Below are 27,774 nucleotides of genomic sequence, written 5' to 3'. Positions count from 1 at the left end.
TCACAAACCCTGAGATCATGACGTGAGCCAAAGTCAATCACTTAACCAACTGAGCCACCCAGGTGCCCTTAAATGCAAGGGTTTTTTCTTTCTGTCTTTTTTTTTTTTAATGTTTATTTATTTGGGGGGGAGGGGCAGAGAGAGAGGGAAACACAGAATCCGAAGCAGGCTCCAGGCTCTGAGCTGTCAGCACACAGCCTGACACAGGGCTCCAACTCACGAACCGTGAGATCATGACCTGAGCCAAAGTCAGACACTTAACTGACTGAGCCACCCCAGCACCCTGTAAATACAAGTTTTAAGAAACTCCCTTGAGAGGTGGGTTCAAGAAACAGGTATGTATTTATCTAGGGACTGGTCAAGTTTCAAAATGAAAAATGGTGCTTGATTTCTTAACACGAAACTGACACCAGTTCTCAGCAGTTACTAATCATCACAAAACTTCTTCAAAATTATCTGAAAACCACCTCAAAAGCTGCCCAAGAACAAACGAACAACCAATCAATACATATATATATACACATATTTATCTTACTTTTCAACTTGAGGCCAGTATGTTCTTTTTCAAAAAGAACAAATGGGATTTTCTTATCATACCGAACACCCGGATTTCATAGTCTGAAGTGCCACTCTACTTTAGTAGGAAGAGTACTTGAGGAGTAAGCAGAAATCATAGCAGGAGCTGATGGCGGAACCACTCACGTTATCATGGGAGAAGACTACAGAGATCTTGTAGTTTGACCTTGCCCAGCCTGGTCAGACATGCTTACAGCACACTTTCTACTTCCTCCCTTTAAATGTCTCAAGTACTGAAACTTGTAGTACTTCCTTTGGCTTAAGGTCCTCCAACATGCTTGTGATACGTTTTTAAAGTAATAGTGTCGTATCAACTATATCCACACAATAAATTACCAGGAGAGTCCTGCTCCCAAATTGGAGCCATGAGTTGAACAGGTACAAGACACATACTTAGAACACAGATCTGGCCCAATAATTTGTAAGCTTCTACCAGGACTTTCATAACATCTACCTTTGTGAATAAGCAGCACGGTGGGAAGAGACCAGGAGTAAAAATTAGGAGACCCGAGTTGAAGTTCCAAATCTGTGTGTGACTAACTAGTTCTAGTTACACAGGGTATGTTGCTTACTATCGCTGAGCCTGAACTTCATTTGTGTAAATGTGGGTGTTAGAATATGCGATGATTAAAGTTTTCTTGGGGTACGGAGGTGGAAGGACTCCTACAGTGTTGGGAGACTACAGAGAGGGTAGTGGGCATGCCCTGAGCCCTTCACCCTTTGAGGCCGAGAACGGGTGGGGGCCAGGGGGCCTGGCAGGATGCTGGCCAAGGGATAGCAGGCGCTAGAGGCTGCTGTACTCACAGCAGGAGGGCCGCTGTGGCAATGGGCTGGGGCATCTTCTAAGGTCAGGCGATTCAGAAATTAGGAGCCATTTGTATCAGATTACAGCAATGCTCAAAAATCAGATCACATCAAAGCACAAGAAAGGACCCTGAGAAGTCCATTAGAGTCTACAAATTAGCTACCCTCTTTCAGGCAGAGACACCTTTAAATACCAAATCAGACAAAGAAGGTACATATTATCTTTTAAAATAATTCCTAATGGAAACCATTATGGTTCTTATCAGCAATTCTGTGTCCATATACACATGTAATATGTTCTGAAGTTCTACAGTTCTGCTTGATATATTCGATTTTGAAACTGTTTACTTATACCCTAAAGAAGATGAACAACTTGACCAAAGCCTCCCTATCTATACTATGAGCATCACTCCCAAGGGTGTACTATTTATATTTAGCAGTTTCTAGCAGACTCAAATCAACATCACATCCTTTGTTGTAGTCAACTGAGGAATTATCACTCTTGCATCACCTTAACTATTCTTAATAACATGCCAGGATTCAGAACAGAAAAGAAGGCTTTAAGAAGGGAGCTGAAGTGACTGTCTGTGGAGGGGTGCACCTACCGCATGGTGACTCTGTGCGGAAAATAAAGTCTGGGAGGGAAAAAAAAAAAAAAAAAAAGAAGGGAGCTGAAATACTGGACTTATTCCCACCAAACTGTAGGGAAAGTTTAGCCCGTGTCCCCATATTACTTAGAATTCCTATACTTGACCAGTGTCTTAGTTTATTCAGGCACCTATAACAAACACCACAGACTAGGTGGCTATCAACAACAGAAATTTCTTCTCATACCCCTGGAGACTGGTAATTCAAGATGAGGGTACTGGCATGGCCAGGTCCTGGTGAAAGCCCTCTTCCAGGGTGTAGATGACCATGTTTTTGCCATTTCTTTACATGGTAGAAGTTACAGATCTTAGGGCACCTGGCTGGCTCAGTTGGTTAAGCATCCAACTCTTGATTTTTTTTTTTTTTTGGGCTCAGGTCATGATCTCACAGTTTGTGAGATCGAGCCCCACGTCAGAAACTTTGGGGTAGGGTCCAGGAATCTGCATTGTAACAAGCCCTCCAGGTAACTGTGACGCACACTATAGTTTGAGAACCACTGCTCCACAGGATTAAGTCTAAACTTCTTAGGATAGCTTACAAGCATCTTTAGTATTGGCTCCTGTCTTCCTATCAAGCCTTGTCTCTTCATTACATGCCAAGCACCAGCACAGTATCTCCCTTGACATGGCTTATACACAGGAGGCCATTCCACAACTGTCTTCTTTGTGGACATGTGGTACCATCTACCCACATCCACCTGAAAAGCCCAGAAGGAAATGAGAGCCACTCAATTGTTCCAACTCAACTCTGCTACTCTAAAGTCTTTCTGGACCACCTGTTCCAGGTAGAGCGGACTGTTCTGCGCATCTGTGCCACGACTAAACCCTGAACATGCAACGCTCACTGCATTTATCGAATGGTACTCTAAGTTTGTATGTGTGTCTACCTGTCTCCTTGTTAGACTAGGATCTCCTTGAGGTCAGAGACAGTTTTTTTCATTGCACAGCTGTACCTAACACATAATGGCATTCAAAACACAGTTTGTTGAATGACTCAAGACCTACCTCTGGTGATTAAGACTTCCTTCAGAGTATATCCTTCTCTACTGATAAAAACTCAGGAGTTGTCTCACCTACCCAGAATCAGGGGAAGTGGGGTTGTGATCAGAGAAGAGAAATTCAAGATAAAATATAAAGATAAGTAGGAGCTACCTAGACAGAGTGAGATTGAAAGTAGGGTAGCTTTCCAAGAAGAATCAGCAAAACAGGCAAAGAATATGAGGCAGGATGAATCACGGTGAGTTGAGGAAATAGAAACATTAGTGTGGCTAGACTACAACAAGAGGGAGTAGAACAGCAAGACATAAGGCTGAAGACAGTAACAGGGACCAGAGCAAGCAGGACCTTGTAGATTTCACGTCTAAGAACAATGAAAAGACAATGAAGGGTTTTAAGCATGGAGGTGACATGAGGATATCTGCATGTTTTTTTTTTAAATTTTTTTTTCAACGTTTTTATTTATTTTTGGGACAGAGAGAGACAGAGCATGAACGGGGGAGGGGCAGAGAGGGAGGGAGACACAGAATCGGAAACAGGCTCCAGGCTCCGAGCCATCAGCCCAGAGCCTGACGCGGGGCTCGAACTCACGGACCGCGAGATCGTGACCTGGCTGAAGTCGGACGCTTAACCGACTGCGCCACCCAGGCGCCCCTCTGCATGTTTTTTTTAATCATATGACGTCAGTATGAAAAATATATCAAATAGGGGCAGGCGTAGATATAAGGAGACCAATTAAGCTATTACCATAGCTCAAGAGAGACTAGTGGTGGAAGATGGTGGTTTAGAGAAAGAGAACAAAGTTGAGATATATTGTGAAGGTCAAATTTTGTGATGATAATGGACTAGTCATTGTATACGATGAAGAAGGAATGAACAAAGATGACTTCTAGGTTTATGACATATGGATGGGTGATGATATCATTCACTGAGACTAAGAAACTAAGAGGATGACCAGTTATGTGGTACTTTGATTTGCACATTTTTTTAAAAAAATTTTTAATGTTTATTTTTTTGAGACAGAGAGTGTGAGTGGGTAAGGGGCAGAGAGAGGAAGACACAGAATCTGAAGCAGGCTCCAGGCTCTGAGCTGCCAGCACAGAGCCCGATGTGGGGCTCAAACCCATGAACTGTGAGATCATGACCTCAGCAAAGTTGGGTGCTTAACTGACTGAGCCACCCAGGCACCCCTGATTTGCACATTTTCATTTGGAAATGCCTTTAAGATACTCAAATAAAAATACTGAGTAAGCAGTAGTAAGTAGAGCAGAGAGGTTCTGTAGATGGAAATTTGGAGATTTATCAGCATATAGATAAAGGAAAAGAGAAGACCGGCCTGGGAATGGGTATAGGCAGTGCTACCCAGCAGAACTTCTGTGGTGATGGGGGCACCTGGGTGGCTCAGTTGGTTAAGTATCCAACTCTTGATTTTAGCTCAGGTCATGATCTTGATTTGTAAGTTCGAGCCCCACTTCGGGCTCCACACTAACACTGCACAGCCTGCTTGCACGCTCTCTCTCTTTCAAAATAAATAATAAACTCAAAAAAAAAAAAAAGAAAAAGAACTTGTGTGGTGATGGAAATGTTCGTTCTGTACTATCCAATATGGTAGCCACAGATGGTTACTGAACACTTGCTTTTTTTTTTTTTTAATTTACATCCAAGTTAGTTAGCATATAGTGCAACAATGACTTCAGGGGTTACTGAACACTTGAAATGTGGCTTGCATGACTGAAGAACTGGGTTTTAAATCTGGATTTACCTTTAATTTAAACTTGAATAACCATATATGGCTAATAGCTCTTATATTGGACCACACAGGTATAAAATAATGAGAGGGTTAGAAACAAACACAGAGGAACTCCAACAATGTCAAATGCACCAAACGGTCAAAGAAAATGAAGACTGAAAAAAAGTTCACTGAAGTTAGCTAGCTGAACTCAGCTAAACTTCCCAAATTCCATGACCAACAAGCAGTTGAGGTTATTAGTGGGTAAGATTTAGGCTTTAGTAAATCAATACATTTGGCCAGGATCAATGATAAAATAAGGTCAGAGGTAAGAAAATTTTGTGAGTAAACTAAACCTTCTGAGACTAATTGTTTCAAATTGTTCCGTATCTGTAAGCTTTCTCTAAGACCCTTTTCCCTGATTATACCTAATATAATTTTCGTATCCACAAGACAAGGAGATGAGTTCCATAATATAATTTTTTTTTTTTATTTCTAGGACTTATTTTCCCTAGAATCGTATCAGCAATTAAACTGCTGAAGCACTGTTAAGATGTTAAAAATTATTTGATACCTTACTTCTTGAAAATATAAAAATCTCCCCCCAAAAGAGCCATCAAAAATCAAATTAAAATTTCTACCTCATTAAGGAGAGTAATTTGCTCCTCGTTTATGATACACTGATCTACAGTGAATCTGAAACACATGCAGAAGTTTATGTGGATTGGCTGGAGCTTGCTGAAGCCTCAAAAGCCTTATTTTGAACCTTCCTGAATATACAAAGCAAAGCGGTCCCCAGGCCTTCCTCTGTCATCCTGAGTTAGCTGATTGGTTCCTTAAGGTTTCAGAGGGCACATAATCAGGTAATTTCTCCCAACCTGTTATACAGCAATTTTTTCCTTAAATCTTCAAAGTATTTTTGCAATTGCAAAACATTTCTTAATTGTCAAGGATTGTGACTGAAAAAGACTTGCCAGAAATAGCTTTATATGGAACAACAAAACTACATTTATAGTACATATATATATAGTATATATATAGTGATATATATGTATACATTCATAAATACATAAATGCATATATACATTCATAAATAAAGTTCCCATCTCTAAGTTGAATCCTAAGTATTCTTAGGATCTTCTTCTATCTGTGCATTCTTTTTTTTAAATTCTTCACTTTCCCACCCACAAAAGTAACGTGGCAAGAAGCAGAGACGGCATTGGGAATGAAAGTGCTTACAACTGCACACACAACCTGGTGGCACTGCTACATGGTCGCTGTGAGATATAAAATGAGCACAGGCTGATTTTCCAAATTTAAGAAAACAGTGTAGACAGGTGGGGCTTAAGTCAAAAGCTTCACATAAAGACTGAGGTTTTCCCCTGATTCTTTGTCTGAGAGTATTTTTACTAGATCACACTATCCCTAAAATGCAAAGATCTCTAAAAACGACTCAACAATTATGTTTTGGGGAGACTTCTAACGCTAAAACTTTAACTTTCCTTAACGATTTTTACAGGGAAGAAAATAAACACACAAATTTATTTGAAATACATTAAAGATCAAGTTGAGGAATGATATCATTACTATCTGGAACCAGTCTTTAAAGTAACCTTTTATCTGCCAGCCACATATCAAAACTCCAGATCTTACAGACAAAAAAGAACTACTTCTGGGGCACCTGGGTGGCTCAGTTAAGCATCCAACTTTGGTTCAGATCATGAACTCGCAGTTTGTGAGTTCAGGCCCCATGTCAGGTTCTGTGCTGACAGCTCAGAGCCTGGAGCCTGCTTCGCTTTCTGTGTCTCCCTCTCTCTCTGCCCCTCCCTAGCTCACGCTGTCTCCCTTTCTCTCTCAAAAAAAAAAAAAAAAAAAAAAAAAAAAAAAACCCAAACATTAAAAAAATTTAAAAACCTACTTCCTATAAGACTCAATATGTTACTGATTAAAGAAAAAGTAAGGACAATGGGGATGCTAAATTTGATCTTCCTTTTTCATTAAAAAAAAAAGTGCACTTAAATTACAGCAACCTAATTCTTTAAAATGGAAGCCACCTACATAATGAATTTAAACAGTGAGACAGCAGATGATATTATGAATTCGGAGAAGTCACTTCAGACTGGTATACGCTATTCTCCTCCAATAACGGAGAACACCGCTTCGGCTCTGCAAGGATACTTGACTTGGAGACAGGATAAAAGGAGACTATTAACTATCACCTCTATACTGGTAACATGCAAATATGTTTCTGCAGGGCTGCGCTCTTTCTCCACAGTGTGAATCCCAGCTTACAAATGCCGAACAGGTACTTTTCTATCCTGCTATCCCTGCAAATCCAAAACACCCGAGACCAGTCCCTCATACACATTCCCTGACTCTTGCGGTGTCTTCACTGAGAAACCCTGTATGATCGTCGAGAGCACCCAACCTCAAGACTGAAAGAAAGGAGTCCTAGAGACATAAAAGGACACGTCCGGGTTTCATTAGGAAGCTAGCAAGGGAAGCTCACTTGAACAAGCTCTCCTAACTGCTGCCCTCGTCCTGTCCTCTACCCTAAACTTCACCTCACCAACCTGAAGCAAAGGGACAGAAGCAGGTGCAGACTACAAGTTAGGGTCTTTAACTTCTCCAGATAACCATTTCCTCATGTGAAAAGTCAGCAGGCTGTACCAGCACGATAATGTCCCATCATCTGATTCTTTCTCGTATCCAACCAGTCACCAAGTAGGCTATTTTCCTTCCATAGTCTTCCTTATCAATCCCTTCCTTGCACTACCATTATCCAGGTCCTAGACTGGAATACTTCATTCCCAGATATTGCCTCACCCTGCTCGTCGGAATACTCCAAAAATACTTCTGAAAGATTTTATAACTAATCGGCTTTCATTTTTCTATTTCCAGCTATATGTGACTGTGCACTATATGGTTCCTCTAACCTTGTCAGAGCTACGATGACCAGTGACACTACACTGACATGCTTTATTATAAAAATAGGAACATAAATAGACTTGAATCATTAACCATGTCATCAACCATAACCTGAATATAATTAGGGAGAACATTTTTATTTATTTTATCAACACTGAATTTTTATATGATTTTTTAAATCTATTAACTCAAATAACTTATCAAAATATTCAAAACCTTTTTCAGTGGAATTATTCAATAAAAATACAATGTAAATATTCTATCAAAACCTTCTAGTGATATACAGACTAAAGTGGAAAGTTGATTATAAAAATCTTTGTGTTGGTCACAGTCACTTCCTCACATTTACACGCTTCCTGTGGCTCCATAAAGTGTCTGCGTTTGCTTTGTGAAGCAAAACCAAAGTTGCCTCTCTCCACAAAGTTCTCCGGCACACATTCTGTCCTCTGGAGCCCAACATGAAATGAAGGCTCCTGGCATGGAGATGGCTTGTCCCAAATTCTAAGCCTAAGGGTTGTTTCAAGCTAGTTGTGCATACACAAGAAGCAGAGTCCTAGACTTTGAGAGAGGAAGAGATTCTCTGGCTTACAGCCAAACCAAACAAACCACAACTATCCAATGAGAATTTTGAATAAATTTAAAACCAGTGACAATATCACTGCTAATCAGTGACCTCAGAGAGGTAAACCAGTCTCCGGGGTTTTCTGTCCCAAGGGAAAACAGCTCCACGGCCCCAAGTGAGCTCAGCTTGCTTGCCTTCTCCCCAGTGCTTGAATAGAAGGAGACATTTCTGAGAGCAAGACAGTTCTGAGGGCAGCTTAGATGGAAAATGAGGCATGAAAGGAAGAAGTGTCATGGAGAATGGCTAGTAACATAACTGTATGGGCTTCTCTGTGTTCCCGCTCCCACCCTCAGATTCATGAATACTAACCCCCAGTACCTCAGAGTGACCATATTTGGAGATAGGGTCTTTACAGTGGTGATTAAGTTAAAATGGGGCCATTAGGGTGGGCCCTCATCCAATACGAGTAGTGTCTTTGCAAGAACAGGAAATTTAGACAAAGACCTGAGCAGAGGGAAGACGATATGAAGGCACAGAGAGAAGATGGCCAACTACAAGCCAAGAGGAGAGGCTAAAACAGACCCCTCCCTCACAGTCCTCAGAAGGGACCACCCTGTCAACACCTTGGACACTTTGACCTCGGCCTTCCAGGCTCCAGAACAGTGTGAAAATAAAGTTCTGTTGTCAAAGCCATGCAGTCTGTGCTACTTTGCAATGGCCCTAGTAAACTAATACAACACCACAGAATAAGGAAGGGATCTCGCTGACTAGACTCACGTATCAACGAGGAACACTGAGGAAAGATAACGGTGGCAACTAGAATTCCCTCTCTACTATCCTCTTAAAAATAACTGTCTGAAATGAAGCATCTTCTCTGCAGGAACAGTAAGAAAAAAGGAGAGGAACAGAGCCCACAGCCTCGCGGGGATCAATCAGATCACACCTCCTTTGCTCAAAAAAAGACTTCCTTCCTCTTGCCGACTAAAAGCCAAAGTCCCAGCAGTACCAGTAAGGTCCTTCGGAATGGGGTCCAGTGCCACCTCTCCCATCTCGTGTCTGGCTTCTCTCCCCCAATTCACCCCTTTCCAGCCACACAGGTGACTCAAGCAAGCCCCATGTGCTTCTGCCTCAGAGTTTTGCTTCTGTCCTTCCCCAGATACCCTCAGGCCCCCAGGTCTTTGCTCCCAGGTCACCAAGTGGGGGGAGGTCTTCCCAGATGACCCATCTGAATGCAAATCTACCTCCCCCTCCAGCTGAGCCAGACCTCCCTGCCACACACCCCCTCTCACAGCTTTTTCTCCAAGGCACACACCACATCTAAAATACTGCTTACTTGGGTGCCTGGGTTGACTCAGTCAGCTAAGCATCCGACACTTGATTTCTGCTCAGGTCATGATCTCCCGATTCATGAGATCAAGCCCCACATTGGGCTCTGTACTAACAGTGGGGAGCCTGCTTGAGATGCTCTCTCCCTCTCTCTCTCCCCTACTAGCTTGCATATTCACTGTCTCTCCCTCTTAAACAAATAAACTTTAAAAATAAAATGCTGCTTATTTGATTTGCTCATTTTCTGATTGCCTCCCAGCTTCATTTAAGAGCTTAATGCATGGGGCGCCTGGGTGGCGCAGTCGGTTAAGCGTCCGACTTCAGCCAGGTCACGATCTCACGGTCTGCGAGTTCGAGCCCCGCGTCGGGCTCTGGGCTGATGGCTCGGAGCCTGGAGCCTGTTTCAGATTCTGTGTCTCCCTCTCTCTCTGCCCCTCCCCCGTTCATGCTCTGTCTCTCTCTGTCCCAAAAATAAATAAACGTTCAAAAAAAAAATTTTTTAAGAGCTTAATGCAGAGATTTTGTTTTTCCCCACTACCGTATCATCATCACCCAGTTGTGTTCAGTAACATTTTTTGAATGAACAAATTTGTACAATCTTCCTTGCTGGGCAGAGAGATTAAGAATCTGTGCCTCTTCCTAGTCTGTCCCTTCATCTCGTTTTTACCTAGCTCCTATCTCGGCCAGTGACTCACACACAAGGAAAAGTCCCCAGGCCAAGCTTCCTGTTGCCTCTGTAGGCACACGTTGTAAGACTCTGGCCCAACTCTTCCTTCAACACTATGCTTCCTGATGGGACTCGAGCGGGCCTGGAGATTTTCATGGCAAGGCTAGCCTAACAAGGCGTTTGCTGCCTCTTAGCTATGGATCAAGACTTGCACTCTAGACAGTGACAGGTCTCTGAGAGGAGGATATCTATGAGGGGGGATATGCTAGCCCCAGGCCAAGGAGAAGGGAGTTGAAAGCCAGCTTCACACCTTAATTATTCCTATCATGCCTAGGTAAAAATCTCTTCATTTGAAGGGAAAAATGGGAAAAACATAGAACTTTTTTTTTCTTTTTAAACCCAGAAGGAGGAAAGAATACACGAATACAAGTTAAGATACAAATCTTAACTAAAGAAAAAGGTTAAGGAAATTACAAAATATCAACTCACTGGAGTCATTTAAATAACTATTAAGATTACGTTTCAAATTAGAAATATTAACGAATATTTAGATTAAACTTTAATGAGAAAAAAGTCATGAAATCATGCTTACTTTCAAAACAGAACAGAAGCACTATATACCCAATGATTTCAGTCTGAAAAATTAGGACTACGGATGAAGAAAGTTTAAAGAAACACAGAAATACAAAGGTTCTTGTTAGCATGAAATTATACTTACTTTCTCTAATGCTGCTGTTATACTAATAAATTGGAAATATTTAAATGTGAGCCAGAAAAATGCTCACACTTGCTAACATTCTGACAGGAGAGAAAACTGGGGGAGTTCCAGAACCGGCAAAATGTAGAGCTGAAGAAAACAAACGGTTCTTACCCTTGTGCCTCTTCAGCTGGGGAAAGCTGCTAATTGTAGTTGCTTGGATTATTTCCACTACAATTTGATACCTGATATTTAAAAAGAGAGAAAAAGAAAAGATTGAATAGGAAGAAAATACTATTTTCAGAGATCCTTTTAGACTGTATTTTGTACTCATCAAATAAAACACAGGAGCCGTGAATCCTGCCCAGATGTGATTAAGCATTTACAACAGGCCAGGTGCTGAGACCTTCACGTAAACTCATGAACTCGCCCCCCAACTTCATTCCTGATACCGGAAGCATCACCACCTGCCTCCTCTCTGAAGACAGAAACTTTGCGATTGTACTCAACTCCTCCTTCTCTTTCACCCACCACCACTACCCACCTCTCCCTACGTGGTAACTGTAGCCTATGGACTCTACCTTCTGAACCTGACCTATCCAATAATGTGGCCCTGAGCCACAGGTGGCCAACTCATTAAAATTTTAGTTCCTCAGCTGCACAACCCCATTTGAAGCGCTCAGTGGCCAAATGCACCTCACAGACCATACTGAACAGCACAAATAGAACATTTTCATCCTTGCAGAAAGTTCTATTGGACGGTACTATCTGACATACTTCTCAAAGCCATCCTCTCACGTCCAGTTCCACTCCCACTCCCTTAGTGATTTCCCTCATTACTTCTCACTTAGAAGACCATTCCCGACCAACAGAATCAGAGTATCTGCTGTGGGTCCATGACATCAGTATTGTTTGAGCTCCCCAGGGAACTCTCATGCACAGAAAGAGTTAGGAACCACTGGAATAGATTATTCCACTAGGTTTCCACCAGGTTTACGTATGTGTAACTGAAAACCCCTCTGAGTCAGGAAAAATAAAAGTTCACACTGTTAAGTGCTGGATTTAACCCTAGAGTTGTGGCTATTTTGAGCACACGCAGCTGGCCTTTATGAACCCAAGTTCTTAAGAGCTATACAATGGTTACCAAGTACTGCCCTAATCAAAAGCCTCTAGCCTGAGTGTTTCTTAGCCCTTGATTATATTGACTAAGAGTCTGCCCATAACAAAGTCATTTAACATTAATTCTCACTCTGAACATGAACTTTGCAGCATCCAAAGATTTAATGCCACATTTGGCTGGCTTCATACGTCCTTTGGCTCTTCAACTAAAATCCAGATGACAGACATAAATTCATCATATCATAGCTATTCATGGACTCCTCACAAATTCACATCTTTTTATTCCTTCACCTGTATGATAAAAATATCGGTGCTTGCCTTTCCCCACCTCAAAGGAGAGGCTGTTAGGAGCACTGTCAGCATGTCACCTGGAGACTGTGGCCACCACTGCTGGTTGCCAGCATTCTTTCTCTTTTTCTTCTTCACTAACCAGTTTTATCAGGGAAAGCAAGGCACTCAGCTAAAAATACTAACCTTCTCCCTAGCATTTAGGAATGGCCACTGGATACACAGCTGGCCACTGAGCAACATGGAGGTTAGAGGTGCTAATGCCCCAAGCACTTGAAAATCCACATATAACTTTTGATTCCTCAAAAACTTAACCAGTAATAGCCTACTGTGGACAAGAAGCCTTACTAATGGCATAAGCAGTTAACACATATACTGTATTATATACTGGATGGATTATATACTGGATGTATTTTTTTCTTTTTCAAAGATTTTATTTTTTTTTTTCATGTTTATTTTTGAGAGAGACAGAGCGTGAGTGGGGGAGGGCAGAGAGAGAGGGAGACACAGAATCCGAAGCAGGCTCCAGGCTCTGAGCTGTCAGCACAGAGCCCAATGCGGGGCTCAAACCCATGAATGGTGAGATCATGACCTGAGCTGAAGTTGGATGCTTAACCGACTGAGCCACCCAGGCGCCCCTACTGTATTCTTATAATAAAGCTAAAAAAAAAAAAAAAAAAAGAAAGAAAATGTTAAGAAAATGCATTTACAATATTGTTCTGCATTAATCAAAACCCCGAACCGTTCAGACCAGTGTCGCTCAAGGGTCAACTGTAGCTCTAACTTACGAAATAACAGAAGTTGCTGAGTGGGGATCCAGGGAAGCTTTTGAAAGGGACAGGCTCCACAGAAAAGCCCTTTCCATCTTTCATCTTTGCCCTCCCTCCGTTTTCCTGCATTAAACAAGGACGCAGCTGGATGAAGGCACAGCAGCCATGAGGATGAAAGCCACAGGCAAAGCTGGTGACATTAAGACAGGACTTTGGATCTCCAATGACATCACCCAGCCATAACAGCCCCCAGACTACTCATCCTAGGATATCTTGTTACATGAGGAAAATCAATCCCTAACTTGTTTAAGTCACTGTAAGTCAACCTGTCTCATGGCCAAATGCCATCCCAACTGATAGAGAGCTCCCTGAAGACCCCATACGTAAAGCATGGCTAAATGCACACTCACCAATGTTTTCCAAATGGGAGCCTGGGTAGGAAATTAATGATCGATAAAGAATTCTAATGAAATTGCCTTCATTCCTCCAAATAATGTTAAAGCCCAACAATAGCTCCTTATGTGCTTTTTCCCTCAATTTACTGAATGGATGAGGAAACAGCTTTTAAGAAGCATACGCAAACCTGGAATCATCAAAGTTTAACTCTCCCTGAGTCTTAAATTTAACCTCGGAATGAGGTTCTACGACTGGAAAGCACTGACTTTTCACTCAAGTGCAGCACGTTTCCCCAAACTCATCCTCGTGCGTTGCTATCCGGGTGACCTGCAAATAGACAGTTGCCCTTTCACACAGCAGTCCTAATCTCACAAACTTATCGTAAGGAAATATTTTGACAGAAACAGAAAAAAAATCATATACATGCTTATTATAGCAACTTCTACAAAGAAAAGAGATAATCTATGGGCTCAATAGGCCTATGTTGTAGCCACACGGGAATGAACAGCACCAATATGGTCCCTGCTTTCAGGAAGCTCTGGGGATGGATCACACCAAGGGGAAAAACTTCAGTCAATAGTATGAATAATTTTAAAAACCACATAAAAATAGATTTTAACGACACTCTAATTCTAAAATGCAAAATAGTATGTACATTCATGATTTCAGGTATGTAAATATGTGGTATATGAACCAGGGCTATAATCCAAAAGAGAAATAAAGGAAAATGCAGGGCAATTGGTAGTATTATGAGTCATCTTAAGACATTTTCTAAACTGCTTCTCTATCTCTATTTATTGACCTATCTACATGCCTGCCTACCTAACTCAGCCTGTCCAAACTAAACTTACCTTCGGTACACTTTCTTCACCTCTCCATTCCTGCACCAGCATCTATCCTTCCAGCCTCAAAATCTTATCTTAGCTCTCTTCCCGAACAGTAAAGATCAGTCTCAAAGCGCTACTGACTTGTCCTCTGATTCTTCAAACAAGCTCCTTTCTTATTCTTCCATTTGTCACCACCCTATCTCAGGCCTTTTCACCTGTGGGTCACTGCACAAACTAGTCTAATTGTCCTCTTGACTTCAATCCTTTCTCCCATCCAAACCATCTTGAGCACCCCCTGTTAAAACATTCCTAAAAGACCACTCATCTCCTCCCTCCCCTGCTCAACACCTCCAGTGACCTCCCTCAGTGATAACTGTACATTCCAGCCTGCATTCGCTCTGCACCTTGGCACCGGCTCTCTCATCCAACCCAGCTTCTTTTCCCCCTCCATAGAAACCTAGACTCAACCAAGGCAGTTTCTTTTTTTCCTCCCCAAGTTTTTATTTAAATTCTAGTTAGCTAACACGGAGTGTAATATTAGTTTCGGGTGTAGAATTTAGGGCATCATCATTTACATGCAATACTCAGTGCTCATCACAGGTCCCCTCCTTAATCCCCATGGCCTATCCCACCACCACCCCCCACCTCTCCTCCAGTAACCATCCGTTTGTTTTCTATAGGTAAGAGTCTATTTCTTGGTTTGCCTCTCTTTTTAACCCCTAGGTTCATTTGTTTCTTAAATTCCACACATAAGTGAAATTATATGGTGTTTGTCTTTCTCTGACTTACTTCACTTAGCCTAATAGTCTCTAGCTCCACACATGTCATTGAAAATGGCAAGATTTCATTCTTTTTGATGGCTGAGTAATATTCCATTGTATGTATTTGCCACATCTTCTTTATCCATCAGTCAGTGGACATTTGGGCTCTTTCCATAATTTGGCTATTGTTGATAATGCCGCTAGAAACATCGGGGTGCATGTACCCCTTCAAATCTGCATTTTTGTATCCTTTGGGGAAATAACTATTAGTGCAACTGCCAGATCATAGGGTAGTCCTATTTTTAACTGTTTGAGGAACCTCCATACTGTTTCTGAGAGTGGCTGCACCAGTTTGCATTCCAACCAACAGCGTAAGAGGCTTCTCCTTTCTCTGCATCCTCACCAACACCTGTTGTTTCCTGAGTTGCTAACTTTAGCCATTCAACCAGAACCACACTGACTTTCCAGGCTTTTGCTCATGCTGTTTCCTTCTAGAAACAATCTCCTTACTTGTCCACTTAACTAGATCTTACATACAATGCTACTTCCTTCTAGTTCACATTAATATTTCTCTTCTCTGAAATACTAGATTACTTCTGCTCTATCATAGTTCCTATTTACCTACTATTTTATATTGCTATTTTAAAGAGTCACATTTCTACAGAGTGCTATGAACTTAAGAAATGGTATGTCTAGTCCTTTCAGGGCCTCACACTTCTCTGAGAAATAACACACCTGAGCCTAAAATAAAATTGCAGCTTTGTCTATAAGAAAGATATGCTACCTTTTTTCTCCCCAACTAAATAAATCATGAGCCTCTTGAAGACAGGGATTGTGTCTTGTATTCCCCAATATGACCTAGCTTGGCACTAAACACAGGACAGGCACTCAGTAAATATTAATGAATACTACGGACTGAATGTTTTGTTCCTCCAAAATCCATACGTTGTAGCCTAATCCCCCCCCCAACGTGATGGTATTTGGAGGCGGGGACTTTTGGAAGGTGATTAGCCCTTGTGAGTGGTGCTCTCATAAAGGAGATGTGTGCCTATAATTAAAACAGACCCCAGAGAGCTCTTTCCATTTTGTGAGGTTACAATGAGAAGGCCCTCTATAAATCAGGAAGTCAGCCCTCACCAGACACCCAATATCCGGCCCCTCGATCTTGGACTTCCCAGCCTCCAGAGCTATGAGAAATGTCTGTTGTTTAAGCCACCCAGCCTGTGGTATTTTTGTTACAGCAGCCCAAACTAAGACAAGAAGCTAAATTAATATGCGTTAACATCTGTAAAACTAAACAGGTACAAATAATATTCTGAACAATCTGTTCTCTTGATATTCTTGTGATTCATGCTCTGGAACAAATGAGTCATCAATGGTACTGAAGAAATACATGCTATTTGAGTGAAGAGTTAAATTTCTTAAATGAATCCATAAAATTATGTAATACCAGCTAACATTTATAGATTCCTCTCATCAGGTACCAGGTACCTGTTTAGATATTTTATCTCATTTAATCTTCCTAATAGGTATTGTAATTATCCCCACATTAGAGAGGAAGAATGTGTTCAGGCGGATTAAGAAATCTATTCAAGGTCTCATTGTTTTTATGTACTAGAGCCAAAATTATAACCTGGGGTGCTGCCTGATTCCAAAGCTCATGTTCTTAACCATTTCCTGCTACCCTAAAATTCAGTGTGGGTTCATGTTTATTCATCTCAGTCCTTTCCAAGGATAAAAGCATGGTCAATGCCAGGTCATCTTTGCAGCCTCACTGCCTTCTATATCCCTCGTGGATACCGTTTTCCTGCCAAACCAGACCACATATAATACCCTAACATATTCGGCTCTTTCCGGACTCCCAGCCTTTGCTCTGTTTCTTCTCCCTCTTGCACACCACCTCTCTCCGTTATCTGCTGAAATCCTCTTTGTTCCAAAACAGTCAGTTCATAGCATTCCTCTCTGAAGCTCTCCAATTCCTATCCTCTACGGCATAAGCCTCCTACGCACTCTTTAGCACTTTGCACTCCACTTCCGGTCTTAATACCTTGCTTCACAATTAGCGATTTGTATCCACGTGGGTCTCCTATGCCGGACTACTAACACCTTGATGGCAGGGGAATAAATCCAAGGATGCAGAACCACTTCATCTTTATATACACCAAACCCTCCTCACACATAACAGGCATTTGAAGATGGATTATTGAGGGGCGCCTGGGTGGCTCAGTCAGTTAAGCCTCCCAACTTCAGCTCAGGTCATAATCTCATGGTTCAAGAGTTCGAGCCCCGTGTCCAGCTCTGTGTTCCCTCTCTCTCTCTGCCCCCGCCCTCCTCGTGCTCAGTCTGTCTCTCAAAAATAAAGACATTTTTAAAAAATGAAGATGATTACTGAATTTGTAAAATTCACCCTCACTTGATACCAAAAGATGAAGTGGGAAATGAGTGACTTTCATTCTCAACAAAAAAACACACTATATACAGTTGACCTTTGAGCAACATTTTAAGTATGTGGGTCTGCTTATAGGCAGGGTTTTCTCAAAATAGTACAGTACTACAAATGTATTTTCTTTTCCTTATATTTTCTTTTTTGCTTGTTTATTTATTTTGAAAGAGAGAGAGAACAAGCAGAGACAGAGGACAGAAGATCCGAAGCAGGCTCTGCGCGGACAGCGGAGAGCCCAATGTGGGGCTCGAACTCACAAACCATGAAATCATGATCTGAGTTGAAGTTGGACACAACCAACTGAGCCACCGAGGTGCCCCACATTTCCTTCTATCATCTTAACATTTTTTCTCTAGCTTATTGTAAGAATACAATATGTGATACTCAGAACATACAACATACGTGTTGATTGAGTGTACATGCTACCAGTAAGGCTGCCAGAGTTAACAGCATATTAGTCATTCAATTTGGGGGGAGCCCAAAGTTATATGCAGATTTTTGACTGCACGGGGGGTTGTCATCCCGACCCTCTGTTTTTCAAGGGTCAATGTATATCCAAATGCTGGCTATCCCTCATGGCACAGGCTTCCTAGTCTGGAAGCCAGCTCTTCAGAGATAGTTAGCATTCACTCGGCTTTCTTCATCCAGAGGAGCACACGGCCTTGTTGGTGCCAAGTTTAGTTCAAGAATCTGGAGTACTGATATTTGTGAACATTCTCTTGATCAGAAATGCAGAGCTATAATATGTGTTTTTCCAAAACAATACTGTGAATGCCAATATTAAGAGCAAGCCACTAATAAGATTTGGCTCTTTCCCAACTATGGCAAGATCTTACTTCCAGTATCTCTTGTCCCAAAGACAAGGAAAAAGTCACATGACGACAGCTTATCCCCTGCCCAAGTTATGACCTCACTTCTCTTTAGTTTTTATGGGGGGGGGGGGGGCGGGAGAGGCACGGGGGGGGGGGGAGAGAGAGAGAGAGAGAGAGAGAGAGAGAGAGAGAGAGAGAGAATCACAAGCAGACTCCACACTGTCAGCACAGAACCTGACATGAGGCTCTATCTCATCACCGTGAGATCATGACCTGAGCCAAAATCAGGAGGCGGAAGCTTGGACAACTGAACCACCCAAACATGCCACCTCTCTTTAATTTTGAACACTTAGCTACAGTAGTGAAGACTCAGAACAGGTTTTTATTCTTCAATTCTTCCCACCATCTCAAACTGACCTGAAATGCTACAAAATTCGTCCTCAAAATAACCACCTTAGTAATATATACATTTATTGCCTTTTACTGTCAATTGCTCACAACAGCTTTGGGATTCTATTAGAATTGGTTTCTAAGTTATTTACACACACAGCCCCAAATATCAGCCTCCTCCTGTAATTTCGTTACACATACCTTACACAGATTTTTTAAAAGTTGGGGCGCCTAGGTGGCTCAGTCAGTTGAGTGTCCAATTCTTGATTTCAGCTCAGGTCATGATCCCAGGGTTGTGGGATCGAGCCTCATGTCAGGCTCTGCGCTGAGCATGGAGCCTGCTTAAGATTCCCTCTTTCTCTCCCTCTGCCCCTCTCCCCCACTGTGTTCTGTCCAAAAAAAGAAAAAAAAAAAACCCACATTATCTTAGAGCTGTCTTGGGCACTCACATGAGAGTCAAAGGCTGAACAAATCCTAGTCTTGGGTGTACAATATGGTAAATGGTTTAAAATAGGTTTTATACTAAAATTAGCAATGACACATTATAGATTAGAATACCATATACATAAAAATGTTTTTTAAAAAAAACTAAAACCTGAAAATAATGTTTTTGGGGTTTTTTTTTGAGAGAGAGAGAGAGAGGGTGCAAGTAAGGAGCAGAGAGAGAGAGAGAGAGAGAGAGAGAGAGAGAAGCAGGGCTCACCTGAAACAAGGTTCATGCTCACCCGATGTGGGACTTGAACTCACAAACCGCGAGATTATGGCCTGGAGCTAAAGTCAGATGCTTAACTGACTGAGCCACTCAGGTGCCCAAAAATAATCTTTTTCTTTTTTTTTTAATATGAAATTTATTGTCAAATCGGTTTCCATACAACACCCAGTGCTCATCCCAACAGGTGCCCTCCTCAATGTCCATCACCCACCCTCCCCCTCCCTCCCACCCCCCATCAACCCAGAGTTTATTCTGTTTTTAAGAGTCTCTTATGGTTTGGCTCCCTCCCTCTCTAACTTTTTTTTCCCCTTCCCCTCCCCCATGGACCTCTGTTAAGTTTCTCAGGATCCACATAAGAGTGAAAACATATGGTATCTGTCTTTCTCTGTATGACTTATTTCACTTAGCATAACACTCTCCAGTTCCATCCATGTCGCTACAAAAGGCCCTATTTCATTCTTTCTCACTGCCAGGCAGTTTTTCAAGTTGCCACAGGCTACTCTGTCCTAGGCTAGGGATAATGTTTTCATTGAGAGGGACTTCAGTTAAAGCATTTGAGAAGAAATAAAGGCATGGTGATTTCAGCAGCTGCGCTGAAGCTGTTTCCCAGCTTGGTGTATCAGAGTAGTTAAGCACACAAGCTCCAGCAATAGGTGGCCTGGGTTCAAATCCTGCTTCCGACACTTACCGCGTCACCCTGAAGAAATTACTTACGCTTTCTCTCAAAAGTCCTCATTTGTAGAAAGAAAAATAACAGTATTTTTCCTCATAGAAAAGAAGATGATGAAGATTAAATGAGATAACACTTTTAAAATATTTGGGATAGTGCCTGACCCAGAGTGAGAGTTCAATAAATATTAACCCTTACTGCCACTGGTTGACTCTTTAGACACACAGTATTTAAGGAGATGAGGTATGTGAATGTTTGTAAAATACGTATAAAAATTTTTTTGAGTAGCCTTACTTTTTTCATGATTATGTGTCTCAGCCTCATCAACTTAAGGCCACCAAGGGTCACTGAAGCCCAACAAAATCAGGCTTACTGACTCATTTCAATAAGCAAGAAGAACCATGGGATATCTCCCCAAACAGAGGAAAAGACGGGTTCTCTGGGATTCTGGGGGAAGCGTGGAGTGTCTATGAAACGGAAATGAAGCAGCGTGGTGACAGGTTCAAAGCAGAATGACATAAATCATCACCTTCACATAGACCCAAGGCCCCTTTTCCCTGGAGACTACAAAGTTATGATAAACATGGAATGGTTAGTCTAGTAAACCCTTATCTGCAGCTGTAAAGCTGAGTTACAAATGAGGGTGCTTCTCTGTGTCAAAGTGACTGAAACCCTCCAGGCAAGAATAGGAAGTGTCACTCTTACATATATAATTTCAAATGGTGACGTCTGAGACTTGAGAGAGCCAAGTTTCTCAGTGAGTCAGAAAGCGGGAGTCATTCAGAGAAGGTTATCATCATGACATTTTACAGCCACTGTGTATACTTGGAAAAAAATATTGCTCCCTGTGAACTCTGTAGCTGGCTTTAGTATCTGTTATTCCAACGTGATAAATGGCTGGGCAGATTTTACTTCCTCAGTCTGAGCCCATTTTTACTTTCTCCAAAGTAACCTGTATTCATTGAAGAAAATGAGAAAATACACAAAGCACGACATTCAACATCAATCACAATTAACATCTGGTATGTACTTATAGACTTCTATTCAAACATTTTTTTTGTTTTATAAGACTAGATTTATGCTATAAAAAGCCTTAGAGACTTTTCATTTTATCAATTCATACTATCTTCCAAACCTATTAAATACTCTGATACAACACCATTGTCATGTGGCAACCCATCGTACGGATGTGTCCACGTTTTTTTAACCCGACACTAATTGTCAAGCATTTTAGTTACTTCAAGGTTTTCTCTATTTTAAATAAAATTACAAGAAACATTCTTAGAGAAATCTTTTCACACGTTCGTGATTATTTCCTGAAGATAAATTCTTATGATGAATAATAACTATCAAAAAGAATGCACATTTTGCGACCTGCTTTTCATATTGTAAAACTGTGTTACAGAGAGGCAAGAATTCATACTTCTACCAGCAGGACATGAAGTTGTTTGTTCTTCTACATCCCTGCCAACACCAGGTGTCAAATTTTTAATCTTCACCAATATCGCGAACAAAGAAAAATACCTCAATTTCATTTTTATGTCTTAGTGCTACTGAGGATAACAAGGTTCTGAGCTCTTTTCACTGGGTGTGTTTAACGGTATAGAGCAGGGCATGCCAGGGACTGGAGCACAAGCAGGGGACATGTTTTCAGTCAGGACTCAGAGGAGTAAGAGGCGCTTTCCACTTTACTAGTGTGTAGAAGGCAGCGGATTACACGGAAAGACTAGGCATGCTTCCTAACCTTCTTCCATTTGTGACACACGTGGCAAATGATAGGATTTGAACAGAACACCGAGGCAATCAGCCATCCCAGGCCCTACCCAGACACCTGGAGAGCTGAGGACACCTTTATCTTCACATGCCTATACGTGCGTCACACCAGTTAGAAAGTTCTGGACCACAGCAGCCTGAGGTATCGTAAACTTACATAAACACACATCCACGATTCATGTTATGTGTACAGAAAATAACCTGGAAATCTCTATGCCAAGTTATTAACAGTTGTCATCTGTTTGCAATGTGACTTCTATTTTCTTCTTCTCGTATAAATTGTCCTAAAATAACAGGTTACCATACATTCATTTCCTAGTTCCCCGAAGTGTATGGAAATTACAGGTTACAAAAAGCAAGCAAAGCTATGTCACCACTGACCAGCTGGTGTCTTTCAGTTAACCTGAAGAAAGCCAAAATTTTTCTCTCTGCTACCTGTATCTGGTTTTTACTAGTGTTCCTCGTATCTTTATATTAGCTATTAATGTCACCATAAAGTAGTTATAGACCCACGTATAGCACCACTGCAGTCCATTCTCAATTTCTAAGTAAAGCATTTTCATTCAGAATGTTTACTGAATATCATCCTAAGGTGTCTAGTTTTTTTTCTAAGTTTTTATTTATTTTGAGAGAGACGGAGACAGCATGAGTGGGGTGTGGGGGGACAGAGAGAGAGAGGGAGAGAGAGAATCCCAAGTAGGCTCTGCACTGTCTGCGTAGAGCCCCATATAGGGCTCGAACCAACGAAACTGTGAGATCATGACCTGAGCCAAAACCAAGAGGCAGACACTCAAATGACTGAGCCACCCGGGCGCCCCTTAAGTTGCCTAATTTTATGTTCTGTATTGAAAATGACTTACTGACTTATACACTTTAAGTTTTTCTGAAATAAGACACTGTGTTGCCTCGTCTGATTCATTAACCCTATTGAAGTGACCATCGAAGAATTCTGTTGCCTTCTCCTGATCACTGTATCTTTAGGTCTTATTGGGAGCCTAGCATGTCCTGAGACTGTGCTGAGGCATTATGTGCATTATCTCATTTAATTATCACAACAGTCTTAGGAAATAGGAACTATTTCCTCCATTTCACAGTTAAAACTGAGGCTCAGAGTGTACAGGACTCCTCAGGGCCATGCAGCCTATAAGCAGAAAAGCCAGGTGCAGACCAGGTCTGTGAGACCCAGGCCTGTCTGACTCGAGCCCATGTTTGTGGGTACAGTCCACTTCAGATGCTGGACTGGTCGCTGTAGGTTGACTTCTTGTGTTGTTAACCTCATCTTCCTCTAGAAGAACTGTAAGTCTGTCTACTGCAGGGTCATCAGAGACAGAACTTGTGTGGCCTCCACCCAGTGCTGTGCTGGAGACAGCTCACGAGGCTCGTGTTGGCTCACGAGAGCTGCCTGTTAACTTTTCAGGAATTAAAGTCCACCATGATTAAAATTATACAAACTGGCAATTAAATTATACTTTTTATTTTTTTTTGAAAGTGTACTTATTTATTCAAGCAATCTCTACACCCAATGTGGGGCTCAAAATCATGACCCCAAGATCAAGAGTCATGTGCTCTTCTGACTGAGCCAGCCAGGAGCCCCTAATTTACACTTTTTAAAAAGGTAAAAGTACTTAAAACTCATCATTTCCTAACAATTTCATTTTTCTATAATCCGTGTTCAAGGTTATTTACATGGATTGTATGAGCATGGTGGAGACACTATGTATAAAATGGCGTGCGACTGCAAATCTCTTCCCGAGGACGTCACGCTTAGTGATTCACACCACAGAAACCAGCAAATGCTCCCCGTCAGGGTTTCTTACCCCTCCCGGCAAAAGCCAGTTATTAACAATTACCAGCACACCACTTCTACACTCTTTGCTACCATTCCTTCAACGTACCTTGGGAATCATAAATTTCTTTTCTGTTGAGTAGGGACCGAGCGCCACAACTTTTGTTTCTTTTAAAGAAAAGAGCACTACTCATTCACCCCACCATCACCTCTTGATGTTTCGTTCTAAGTAGAAGAGGCTCCATCCCTGGCCTCCCTCCACCTCTCCCTCACCCCCTCTTCTATGCCCTAGAGAGGGAAGAGGTCTTTAATCTGACCACAGAGGAGGAGGAACTGGCCACGTGAAGCACAGCCCTTCTGTTCTCCTTCCTCTTAAGAGCAGGTGTTCTCTGCCTCCAACGGCAGCCAGCAAGTAGACTCGGCACCTGCCAGAAAGAGGGGGAAGGAGGGAGAATCAGGGACAAAGCCAGGTGGGAAAGAATGTCTGATTCTGAGACTCAGTTTTGGAGAATCACTACTTGCATATATAAACTACACTCTCCATCATCTATCAGTAATAAGAGCACATTTTTGGCCTTCATTTGGCTTATTCCTTGGACCTAGAGTGGTTCAGACCTCATGATGGAGACAGGAACATTGCTATTTATTAGGCACCCTCAAACCCCCAAATAAAACACTGCATTCTAGTGGGCCACAAGTAATTGATCAGTGTTCATGATGAAATTAAATCTATTTGCAATCCTTGGTCTAATGACTGTAACAACAACAGTAGCACCTAACAATTAGAAATATGCAGATCCTGGGCTAAATGCTTCACATAAACTAACTCATGGTCCTCGCTGTCATTCATAAAGCAGATACACCGTACCCACAGTGCCAGTGTTGCCCCAATTATAAGCGCATCATGAATTCTTTAATTTCAGAGAGATCAGAAACTTCCTCATACCAAAATTTCCCTTTCTTGTATCAAATTTTCCATTGCTGTCAATCTTCCCTCCCAAATGAAGATATTTTATTTTCTGATATGTTGAACTCCCACCTCCCTGCCCTCTGCTATTTCTCAGACACCAACGGAAGGAATCATATTCTGCAGTCAGTGTACTTTTACTTTTTATAAAACTGAGAGATCTTTTTGAACGTTTTCCATCAGCAGCCTTGGGTTTTAATGCATTTTTTAAAACTAAATTTATATTCATTTATTCTTTTCATAAAAATCTGCCAAGTTCCTCTTTGTTTTACACTTCGTGATTTCTCATCTCCTTGTCCACGCACACTAACCTTTGCTTCGCAGTTTATATTTGCTTAACTGATTTCTGACACGGTGTAGCAGTTTGAAGGTATGCTTGATTTCTTTTTCCATGTTCCTCTGTAACATAATCCAATTTTACTGCTCAAGAATCACAAATCTTCAGAATCACTGTTCAAAACAGTATTCAAACAATTTAAATTCTTCTACTCAGAAGCATGTGATTTTAAGAATTTTAATATTTTTAGTGTATTATCTTCACGTGCAAATGCACCTAAACTAATTCAGAGATGAAAATCTATCCCCTTAATATTTGAAGAAAAACTATTTAGCAAACTCCCTCAGTAACCCACTCCACTGTTCGTTATGCTCTCTAAAATTAATCTATTATGCTCATCACCTATTCTTTATCCTAGTAAAACAAAACACATCAATCTCGGTCCACACTCAATAAAAGGTTTCCTTCATTTCTCCACGTTAAATAATACTTATCCTTTTTAATTTTAAACCTTTCATTATTAGAATTTCTTCCCTACTATTTTTAGATTCGCCATGTTGCTCCTTAAATAAGGGGTCAGAAATAAATCCAGAACTGAAAAATCGAATGAAGACTGGCCTGGCAGCAAATGAAATTAGAGCGGTCACAGGCTGCTCTGATTTTCTTCATTACTCCTGTTTCTCGGGCAGTCTATCACCATCTCACTAACAAATGATGGTACTTCTGATGGGACTGTTCTCTGCGCAAGGACTAGTGCCTGAAAAGGCTCCTAGACAGAAAAGAATTATCTCCACACTTGTGGGAAATCCCACAAGGCTGGGGCCGAGGGTCACTGCTGTCTTTTGCCCACCTGGCTAGTAGGCTACTCAGCTTTACATGTGGGATTTTAAGTCAGACAGACCTGAGTTCAAATCCCAGCTGTTACTTATTAGTTAAGTGATCCAAGGCAAGTCACTTTACCTCCTGCAACTCTATGATGAGTAGTGGTACTTAATTCACATGGTTGTTACAATGGTCAGATGGTAAGAAGCTGACCCTGTATTTAATGCATTTGAGATATTCAATAAATGGCAGCTTCAAAACAAAGAAGTTTTCCCTTTCTTGAGCATGTGCTTGGCATCTCTTGAACTCTGGCAAATGTCCAGTCCAGGAAAGCAGTATTTGTCCAATGTATGCATGGGATGTAGCACTCTCCTGCCTTGCCACAACTGTACAACATAGAGTACTAGACCAAAAACCATCCCACCACCCAGACGGGCAGTGGGAAATCTGGTCAGTTGTCCTTGAAAATCCTCCATCAACATGACATTCCAATTCCTGGCTCCTGTTTTGTTAGCCGAGTGGATCACTGCTTCTACTAGAAGACACTGGAAAATTTAAAATGTTGTGCTAGTCCAGCCACCACATCCTCACTTCAACATCTCGGATGCCAGAAAAGAAGAAAAAGGAAATAGCTACAAAGGACAGTGGCATATCCAGCTGTAATTTTTTTTAAAGCCTGGGTGATTCTAATATATAGTCAAGGTCAAAAACACCTGGTTTAGTGTTCTTGAAGGGAGCATTTCTAGCTCTATAATCTTGCTGTAAAAGCAGCTCATGCTGACTCAGAAAAAAACAAACTACCACGGAACTACAAATATCACCATCAAAGTTTTTTTGGTTTGGTTGTTTTTGATGCATTTCAACCCAACAGAGTTTAATGACTCTGCTTCCTTTAGAAAATATGCATCTATCTCCCAAATATGTATGAAATAAAAGCAGATGACTTCATCAACTGCTTAGTCTAAATAAGATACGTTCCCTGCCTTAGGCAGCCTATCTCAAAATCTTACTGAGACCAATGTGAAGACAGTAACCTAAAATGCTAATAAAGTCAGGCAGCAGAGGACTCTAATGGTACAAGAAAAACAACAGAATAGTTCAGACTATGATTGAAAAAAGCAGCTCCATTAGTGTCAGGCAGCTGAGAAGCTTCATCGATGCTGGCTTTAGACAGGAGTCCGATAAAAAGCAGTGTTGACTCTCAATAACAGTAAGCAGACCTGAGCCCTGAATAGAGCGCAATTTTTCTATCAGATAAATAAGCAGCCAAGTAGCCAGGTTATTTGTGCAACATCACCTTTTTTGAACAAAAAGATCAACCTCTGCCACTGCAGAGTTGTTCCTGGTCGCCTTTCTAGTGCAGTCTGTGCAAGAAGCAGAGAATACAGGGTAGCCTTTAGGTTACCTTCAGATACAGTGAATGGGGATACTGCCCCCTGGATAAAAGATATACCAGTGCCATATCAAACAGAACTGCCAGGCATTTTCTCTTACAGCAAAGTCCAAGGAACTGTCTCATAGTCATAGGTCAGGGCAGGATGCCTCAGGATAATTCAGTATTTTTTTTTAACTTCGAGTATACATTTATTTTTTTTTCCAGTCTAGTATTATGAATTTTATTTAATTTTTTTAATATGAAATTTATTGTCAAGTTGGTTTCCATACAACACCCAGCACTCATCCCAACAGGTGCCTTCCTCAATGCCCATCACCCACTTTCCCCTCCCTCCCACCCCCCCATAAACCCCTCTCTTAAAAAGTGAGAATACGGGCACCTGGGTGGCTCAGTCAGTTAAGTGTCCGACTTCGGCTCAGGTCATGATCTTGTGGTCCGTGAGTTCGAGCCCCGTGTCGGGCTGTGTGCTGACCGCTCAGAGCCTGGAACCTGTTTCAGATTCTGTGTCTCCCTCTCTCTCTGACCCTCCCCCGTTCATGCTCTGTCTCTCTCTGTCTCAAAAATAAACAAACTTAATAAATAAATAAATAAATAAATAAATAAATAAATAAATAGTGAGAATAAACTGAGGGT

General features: G+C 41.5%; 1 protein-coding gene across 2 annotated transcripts in view; it reads right to left on the bottom strand.

The window, feature by feature from the left end:
- Window positions 1-27,774, bottom strand: part of SNX25 (sorting nexin 25) — a 133,660-nt gene that overhangs the window by 52,098 nt on the left and 53,788 nt on the right. Inside the window, exons 6-7 of one of the 2 annotated variants that reach the window (XM_086703242.1) lie at window positions 18,159-18,254; window positions 11,107-11,180 (exon numbers count right to left, since the gene is read on the bottom strand). In XM_086703242.1, coding sequence (XP_086559368.1) covers window positions 11,107-11,180; window positions 18,159-18,254 — 170 coding nt within the window. The remainder of the gene's footprint in view (window positions 1-11,106; window positions 11,181-18,158; window positions 18,255-27,774) is intronic. The other variant, XM_025933074.2, reaches the window with a different exon arrangement.

Source organism: Puma concolor, chromosome B1 (genome assembly GCF_028749965.1).
Source record: "Puma concolor isolate L17-30 chromosome B1, mPumCon1.1.hap2, whole genome shotgun sequence".
NCBI classification, from domain to species: domain Eukaryota; kingdom Metazoa; phylum Chordata; class Mammalia; order Carnivora; family Felidae; genus Puma; species Puma concolor.
Note: the sequence above shows the minus strand (reverse complement) of the source record. Positions and strands in the feature narration are given on the sequence as shown.